Below are 8,980 nucleotides of genomic sequence, written 5' to 3'. Positions count from 1 at the left end.
TTATTATTATTATTTACTATTATTATTACTCTATGAAAAAGAATTTTATAAAAAAAGAATAAACATGAATGATTATTTCAAATATAAGGATATACATTTATGAATATTTAAGCACATTTAAAAATATTTATACATATTTGTACATATATTCATGAAAAATTTTCTGCCAAGATGAAAAGACAATGAAATTTAATCATAGATGAGCGGTTTATTCCGAAAAGGTTGCTTAAAAAGTTCATTAACCGACCAATCAACGTTCTAATAGCTGAAAATGATTTCATTCGATTCCTCATATTATTTTGCAAAAAAACATCTGTATACACTTCAATTTTTTATGTTCATTGGATAAACAATTTTTTGTTTAAAAAATCTAAACTTTGAATAAAAATTCTGAAAAAATTCTGTAAGCTTACTTGAATCAAAATAGACGTTTTTTATGTGACTTTTTTGTTTAAATCAATAGTTATTGAGATAAAAAATATCTAAACTTAAAAATGACTACTTTTGCAATTTTTTTTTCTGAGAAAAACTACTCATCCAATCAGTATGAATAAAAAACAAAAATATTCGGCCAATCTTAAATTATAACAAAAATTTTATTTTGTTTTCTGTATTGTTATTGATAGTGAAAACTTCATTTCAAGGCGCGTCCATGGCGCTTTAATAATATATGTTTTTCATTCATATATTTATTGGGTGTCCCGAAATGTTTTACCAAACACTCTTGTGTAAATAGATCGGATTAGAAAAGTCGGAGTCGAAAAGTCCTGTACTATTTTGCTGTACCAATTTTCACACTAATTGACAAGATATTAATTATTAAAAATTGCCGAATACTGGTCTTCAATCAATTTTTTTCTCAAATTCTTCAACTTAACAAAAAAAATGTGAGAGACAGAAATTATTATATAGTAGAACTAAGAATTTTTTTCATCAATTTTTTGTGCTGCATTTTTTTTATATGAGTGATTCGTATAAAGTGACCGGTTTATTTATTAGTGAAATTTGAAGACATATGGAAAATTTATTACACTAACATGTTCAATACAAAGAGAGATATCGCATAACGGAAATAATTATTTGATGGATGGACGCACTGAGGATATTTCGGATATTTCAAAGTGGAACTTCATTTTTTTAAATGAAACATCCTATTTTTTATTCCAATAAAATCTGACAAAGAATGTACTTTTATCTATTTATTTTTTTTAACTGTCTATATTTCTGGTACATTTTTTTTAGCAAATTCACGATAAAATTTCGTCTTTCATTCTCTCTTCCTTTTCTCCACTTTGTATCAACGTTCTGTACACCACTGCACGATTTCGTCGAATAATGTCCTCTCCCCTAAGCTCTCTCCGGCGGGTTGCGGTGAACGAAATTGAGATTCGCGCGCGCGGTAATTTATGGATAATGATAATGACCTCTCTCGCGCAAATCTCTCAACGATCCTGACGGTAACGCGGATGTTAACGAGCGCGGAGGGCAGGGAAGGAGGACAAGAGATCTCCCCATGTGATCAGATGCGATGATGCTGCAACCGGACGAATGATTCTCGCTTCCCCTGAGCCGCAACAAAAAGCAGAAGGGACAAATAGTCCTTTTTGGATCCTTTTTCTGCTATGTCCTGCTTCTTCTTTGCCCTGAATTCTCGTAACAAAAATATCATTAAGAGAACGGAAAGAGTCGAAAGAAAGTTACGAAAGGTTCTACCAGGAAAACGAGATTATAAACGATATTATCTTTTATGTAATGGTTTTATTATGTGAAATGATATTGATTAGATATCTGTTTCAGAATAGGACAGATATCTAATCAAGAAAGATCCTCTTATTAAATCCTCTTCTATTAAATCATACTGAACTATTGCGAATTCGAGGAATAATCACGCGTTCTGATGATTTCAGATTGCGTTCCAAGAAATCAATAATAGAAGATAATGACTGCGTTCAGTACGCTAGAAAAAATTTATTAAATCTTGATACATCCCAAACAACAAAAAGTCTAAAATTATGATATGATTTTTAAATCGTCTTTTAAACGCAAAAAAAATGATATGATTTTAAACACTTTTTGTCTGGAATATTTCTTTAAACAATAATTAAATAAACATTTATTTACAGTAAATAAATATTTACTCAATAAGAAAAATGATAGTCGAATCTGAGAAGAATAATCGATTATGATTGGTTAATTTCTTAACACTTAAAACTTAGATAATGACTTATTATGGTAGAAAATAAATTATATGTGTGTACGTTCCACTGAACCGGTAAAACATGGCTGCGCTAAATATATAGAGCGGTAAAGAAAAAAACGAAAGATCCCGACAATCATTAACTACGAATCAGAGTTATTCCTTCACGAGATTCTTTGTTCCATCTTACGATCATCTGTAGAGGTATAAGAAACGAAAAATATCCGGGATGGCCAATCGGAACGTACGTTCGCGAGCGTAAAATCGAGTGATCGTCGACGATGACCGGGTCGGCAAGAGACTATGATGGACGGTCCGTCACGAGGCGGGTCCCATTCACCAAATGAGATTAATAGAGATCCGCCGCTGTCAGCCGGACATCTCCCAGCCGGCTATTGCAGACGACCAGTCTTCTCGCAGATTGCAAGGCAGCACGAGCTCGATACGTGATCGATCCTTCATAAAAACTTCCGATACTGATCCTTCGACCGGGATCCAACTATCATCTTTGCCAACTTATTCTCGCGTATCTGCCGTATTCTTTGAAAAAAAGCAGCGATATCGCATATCCGGATACTTCAAAACCATCCTCTGGTGATTCGCAACACGATCGTGAGAGAGATCACGAGGTGATCGGTCTTTCCTTTTCGTCGGTGAATATTCCCGATTTGTTATCCGCATTTGTCATCTTCGGTAATCGGTATCGATATGCGTGTACAAAGCATGAGGGGACGATGGACCGTCCTCGCTGGTTTCGCCATTGTTTGCGTGGCTAATTTGCGATTAGGTAACGCTATTGATTAGCCTCTCCCTTTTTCTCCATTTTGTTTTCCTCTCATCCGTCAGAGCACAGCGATCATACATACACATATATTGTACATAAATTCTACAAATACATACACATATATTGTACATAAATTCTACAAATGTTCAGAATTATAGAATATACATTTTAAATTCTTTGGAATGAATTCTCATTCTAAAGAATAAAAATTTTGCCACTCTTCAAAAAGATTTTGAACCTCTAAGAAATTTCACTCTTTAGAGTGAGATTCCACTCTACAAAATTTAGAGAGTAAAAAAACAGCATTTATATTTTCGACTTTTTAAGGATGAAATTTTTAATAATTCTTCGAATAATCTCTAATAAAAGACGTATGAGACGAAAAATCTGGCTTTACTCTTAGATATGAAATTCAATTTACAACTTTTCTTATACGTATAATACGTATAATAATTAGAATTTTTATAAACATTTTATTAATAATAATAATGAAATTTTAAGGAGTTAAAATCTTGATGCTACGCGTAATAATCTTTGTTTCTTTCACAATGACAGAATTGTTTGGCAAAAGAGAAGCACATAACGAAAAATCGAATTTACCAAAATTACACCAATTTCCATTGTTGCTTCAAAAAGAGTAGTCTCTGCAAGACGCGATTTCATTTCAATTGTGCATCCTCAAATTTTGAGTCCAAATTAAAATTTAGAATTTTAGTTTTTAATTTTGTTTAAATCGACCAGATATAGACCTATTTTATGTCATTAATATCACATCATTTAAGGAGTGTCTAACTCCCATCTAATTCCGATCATAAATTTTAAATTCATCGGTTAAGTTCCACTTGTGATCGCCTCGATTTTTATTGCTTAGCTTTTTGCGAGAAGGAATCGGGAAATGAAGGAAAAATGCATTCAGAAGAATCGCGACAGCATACGTGCTGCGCCCGACATGAAAAGATGATCGAAGTTGGATATGGTGAGCATTTAAATTAAAAGATTATTTCTTAATCGTTTCTGCTTTTAACTATAGATATCAATCTAATGTATATTAAAAAAAGAGAGAAAGAAAGAAAATGCAATATTCGAGAAGGAAACTTGAGCAAAATATATTAATGAATGATTCACAGTTAGAAAGGTACGACTCATTCGTGTGTACATCACAATGAATTGATACTTCGTGTTTTAAGGGGAAAAGAACAGAATATTCGGTCGCTGTGTGTAAATAAATCTATTTTGTGATCTATTAGTTTCAAAGTAAACAACGTATTCGTATTAACGTAGTATGTATATACTTAGTAAATAATAAACTAAATTTGAGTCAAACTAAATATATTGTCTTGAGTTAACTTAACTTCATTGTTTTATTCAGATCAACGACATATTGATTAGGAACTGTGGCGATTTATAGAAATGATTAAAAGTAACTCAAATTGATATAATTTGGAATTATGAATTTAACAGCGCACTTAGGAGAAAAACAATGAGTAATACGATTAAACATTCACGCGCGACTGGATAAAATATTTTCATTCGTCTAGAATCGAAATTTTGCATCACGCGTCGACTGCGTCGGATTCTCTCAATTTATTGGCTTTAACGGCGACGTTTGATCGCTTATGAAGAAGGAGATGACCCGCCAGCATTTTAATCAAAATTAATATTTCAATTAGAACACCATATGCCTTCCATCAAACGATCTTCCCCCAATTCGCTTACTTTGGACGACAACCGTTCCATTTCTCTCGAAATCCTCATAGTCATATTTTTATTCGTATGTAACATAACGCGATAAATCGCGTAAACCCTCACGACGTTGATGACAAATACTCTTGCATTCCGAGTCCCAGATGTGCAAAAATAACAGAGTTGTACACATACAGCGATTTAATTGCCCACCCCTAAACGCGTCACCTCTTCTTATAGACTTCCTTTCTCTTTACTTACTCTGGCGAAAATAAAAATTAAAAGTAAGTCGAATCGAGACAACGAAACGTAAGGAAAGCTCAAACATCTTTATATTTCGTTGTCTCAATTTTCGCCTTCTAAAAACGTTGTTAATTAATGCTCCTATTACTCTTAGAAACCGTGTATTCCGATGTATCTGATTTCTGATAGGTTAAAATCTTTTATTCTTTATTCCTAATTCCTTATTCCTTCTATTGTGCGCAGGGCTTTACACTTTGATTTTTATTTTTGCCAGAGTTTTTAACGATATCATTAAATAAATCTGCGCGCTGTTTTTCTCGAAAGTTATGTCTAATCGATGTCATATATACCGATCTGTTTATCATGTTTTTTGCTGCAAAAAAAATATGTCTAACATGGATCGATTTGGTTTTGTAGGAATATCCGGGGAAGTTATCCAGATCGACGCTGGACACTGCCGAAAGTTATGTCCGCGACACGTTTCCGACGATCCTGGGGATGCTAGTCGACCAGCGGTGCAGGTAAGTCACCGCTGGTCGAAAGAAAAGATTGACCGAGTATGGCTGAGTATAGCATTTTTAATTTATTGCAGTCAATTTTTAGTTAACCTATCGAAATTCTATACTAACATTGCTAATAAGCTAATGCAATGAAAAATTGGCTACTGCAATCAATTAAAAAAGCGTCATATTTTACCATCTAATTTGCTGCGGCAGCCAATCTTTTCTTTCAGTATACGAAGCTTTTTCCTCGCTTCGATCATGTGGAAGACATAACATACTTTATGTCGATGTAAAGATTTTAATCGACAACGAGGAATCGCAATCTCGTTTAGATTAACAAGTAAAGTTTAGATTGCAAGCAAAACGAAAAGTCTGCAAAATCCTTTCAACATACTTTTAGCATGCTGTAAATGCTTGCCGTCTAGCATCATTGGTTCACCATTTATACGTTCAGTCACAAGTGGTATAAATAGTTCCGTCTGACAATTATGAACTTCGTTGTCAAATTTTATCTTAATCCATCATCGAAAGGGTAAAAAAATTTTATCCTATGTAGGATAGATTCCTTGCTCGTTCTTTTCGATATTCATATCTTTCTAAATGATATTCCGGATTTTTCGGCCAGTCGAAGGAGGGCTATATTCGTTACGTGACGCAATCGGTCTGATCGGTCGATGGCGCGGATACGATCTTTTACAGCAGCCGTGCTAAATGATGGCCTGGATTGAGGCTGGACCCAATGGAATACCGGGGAAAGAGGGCTATTGAACGCGAAACGCAAGGCGATCAAGGCGATATGTTTTGCGTCCTTCAAAAGTTGAATCGGCATCCGCGGTCACCGATCTTCTCGACGGCGTCGGAAAGGTGTCCAGCCACTAAATCCCGGAATTATGCGTCCGCTGGATTCCGCTGGATGGATGATGGCGGTCGCCGAGGGGAAAGATTTATTGAAACGATTCTAATATGATCCTCGATAGCGAGCGTATCTTTATTACAGCCATCGTAAAACAGTCGAAAGCCATTTTTCTTTTTTTATGCTAAAATGATGAAGCAGTTCATTAGTTAGCGAACTATTATGGTTATTCTACAATATGTTTTTTGTTTTTTTCTATTTCTTGCTTTTTGCAATTTTTTCCTTCTTGTCTTTTAGCTTCTTATCTGGTTTTTTGTTTTATGTCGCCTGAGACATAAAAGTTAACGAACTTCGGAAGAAACAGAAAATACGTAGCAAGAAATACAATTGTCAATAAAACGGTTGCAAAGGGGAAAGAGCAAGAGGCAAAAAGCAAGAAATAGGAAACAAAGAGCACATTGTAGAATAGGCTTTAGCAGCGTATGTTAAATCCTGGATGTATAAGAAATCTTTACTTCTTTTTTTATTTTGTGATATTCAAAACCTTTTCTTTTTTTCGACAATTTTTTGAGATACCTTAAGAGTCTTTCAACAACATTCAATTGAACATGATCGAAATTCATCATCAAAGAAAATTATGGATTCAAGAATTAACCTACGCGCCAGTTTTATTGCAATGTTACAATGTTTTAAAACAGAATGTGTTCTCTTTTTTCATATAATTGTTCACGAATATTTCTGCTTGTCTTTCAGAAATGTTCATCGGATTTCCATTGTCGCGCGAGAGCCGCCAAGCTGGAGCGAGTGTCTACATTGCAGGGAGTTCGCGTAATCGAGGCTATAGATGCTTGCGATTGCTCGCCAGAAACGTCCTGCAGACGAGAATCCTATATCCATTATGTACATTCCGGTACGCCGCATCAAGCAGTCGTGGACATCGGAGTTTGCATCGGTCATTGCATCAAAGGTATCAACCTCGTAAGAATTTTCCAAGTCGTGACTAAAGGTGGCTGGTGAACTAATCGCATAAAGATAATCACGACTGGAGCATCATAAAAAGAAATACGATCGATTATCTTTGCGTGCATTGTTTTCAGCAACAGAGTTATTTCAAATATTTTGATTCTCTAATATTTTTTATGATTTTCTCTTTATCTATCTTATTCACTTTTATGTATAATTAAAAATTTTTATGGGAAAATTAAAATTAACGTTTTATTTATATGTCTTTCAAGATCTGGATTGCAAGCCGGTCCGGAATAACACAATCAGCGCCAAAGGGCCAAATGGTACGTAAAATAAACATAAGATTAAGATATTCCATTTTGTAATTCTTAATGACAGTATCAATGTTGTTACATTGTCGTTGTGCATGCAAGTTTTATGAAAAATGTAACAATAACGATAAATATAACTAAATTCCGTTACAACGAAAATAATAATGTCGAGACTTTCATTAAAGGTTACAGAGAATAAAAGTCTAAAAATCAGAGTCATTTATAAATATATTTGAATTAAAAATTGTGTCATTTTCAAGGTGACGAGATTTACCAAGTAGTCGAGAAATGCGGTTGTGCCGGTCATTGTTATCGAATGGACCACATGGAAACTGTGCTGGATTACAGCGAGGTGACGATCAAAGAGGGTACAAATACGACTGACGTGAGACCTGTGATCCGAGTATGAAATATATATTCGATAACTAATTGTTAGAGATTGCAGAGAATAAGGATTTTACGTCGATGGTGTACATACATTATTTTGCGGCTTTGTTCGAATTTTTTTAAAAATATTTTTTTGTCCCTTCTATTTTGTCTGTTATTTTTGACAGCAAATAAACGTCGGTCAATGCGTTGGAACGTGTCCGGGAAATGAAACGGAAACCTGTCTTCTACGAGATAAAAAAGAGCCGTCCAGATGTTTAGCCGGTCTGTATTCGAAGCAGCACACTTGCACACCAGCCAGATTTAAAGTGCACGAGTACAGGTAGAATTATTATTCCAATTTAAAAATTCCATCTATTATCATATATTCTTTAAATTTCTTGGAGTGAACCTCTCACTCCAAAAGAGTTAAAAAAATGCCACTGAAAAAGAACGAAAAAATTTGCACTCTTAAATAGAAGTGGCAGATTTTCACACATTTTTTTTTGGAGTGATTTCACACTTTTGAAATGAGATTTATTCCAAAAAAAGAATGAGCTTTCTTTCCTTTGAAAGGAATGTCATCTTAAAAAAAAAGAGTGAAAATCTATCATTCTTATTCAAGAGTGCAAATTTTTCTCTCTTCTTTAATAGTGATAGTATTTTAACTTTTTTGAAGTAAGATCTTACTCCAAGCAATTTAGAGAATACATTTAAAGAAAAAAATTTAATTTCTAATCAAATATTTAATGTTTATTAATTTATCATATTTGAAACTTCTAGAACCCGACGAGGAGCGAAAAGAGAAATAATTCAAATTACTCAGTGCGCCTGCGTCTAGACTGAAAATATTATTCCGTCGTGAATAGCTTAAATCGAATCGAAGATGAGAGAAAAAAGCAAAAGAAAGCAATACGAAGAGAGAGAGAGAGAGAGAGAGAGAGAGAGAGAGAGAGAGAGAGAGAGAGAGAGAGACAGCTTGTTAAACATATTTTGCGCATACATTCATGTTCCTAGGTACATCATGTACCTACAAATTCATGTGACTAAATAAATCAACGAATAATGTTTTTA

At 34.1% G+C, this 8,980-nt stretch overlaps 1 protein-coding gene across 2 annotated transcripts; it reads left to right on the top strand.

Moving 5' to 3' along the window:
• The first annotated feature begins 2,839 nt into the window (after positions 1-2,839).
• On the top strand, positions 2,840-8,899 carry LOC108687110. 2 transcript variants are annotated; one of them, XM_018192712.1, is made up of 8 exons: positions 2,840-2,984; positions 3,853-3,957; positions 5,325-5,428; positions 7,017-7,230; positions 7,499-7,552; positions 7,801-7,892; positions 8,095-8,249; positions 8,690-8,899. In XM_018192712.1, the coding sequence occupies exons 1-8, from the start codon at positions 2,906-2,908 to the stop codon at positions 8,745-8,747; spliced, it is 861 nt and encodes a 286-aa protein (XP_018048201.1). In that variant the 5' UTR covers positions 2,840-2,905; the 3' UTR covers positions 8,748-8,899. The 2 variants fall into 2 exon arrangements, with proteins under 2 accessions (XP_018048201.1, XP_018048200.1); XM_018192711.1 differs by having other exon boundaries at positions 7,801-7,943.
• The last annotated feature ends 81 nt before the right edge of the window (positions 8,900-8,980 follow it).

This window comes from Atta colombica, unplaced genomic scaffold (assembly GCF_001594045.1).
Source record: "Atta colombica isolate Treedump-2 unplaced genomic scaffold, Acol1.0 scaffold200, whole genome shotgun sequence".
Classification (NCBI taxonomy): domain Eukaryota; kingdom Metazoa; phylum Arthropoda; class Insecta; order Hymenoptera; family Formicidae; genus Atta; species Atta colombica.
The sequence above is the reverse complement of the archived record's forward strand: the minus strand, read 5'-3'. Positions and strand labels throughout refer to the sequence as shown.

Excerpts from the sequence above, each read along its gene's own strand:
- LOC108687110 (XM_018192711.1), top strand. The coding sequence starts at position 2,906 with ATGCGTGTACAAAGCATGAGGGGACGATGGACCGTCCTCGCTGGTTTC. Across the intron at positions 2,985-3,852 it reads CGTGGCTAATTTGCGATTAG|CTTTTTGCGAGAAGGAATCG; the intron begins GTAACGCTATTG and ends TTTATTGCTTAG. Across the intron at positions 7,944-8,094 it reads ACGTGAGACCTGTGATCCGA|CAAATAAACGTCGGTCAATG; the intron begins GTATGAAATATA and ends TATTTTTGACAG.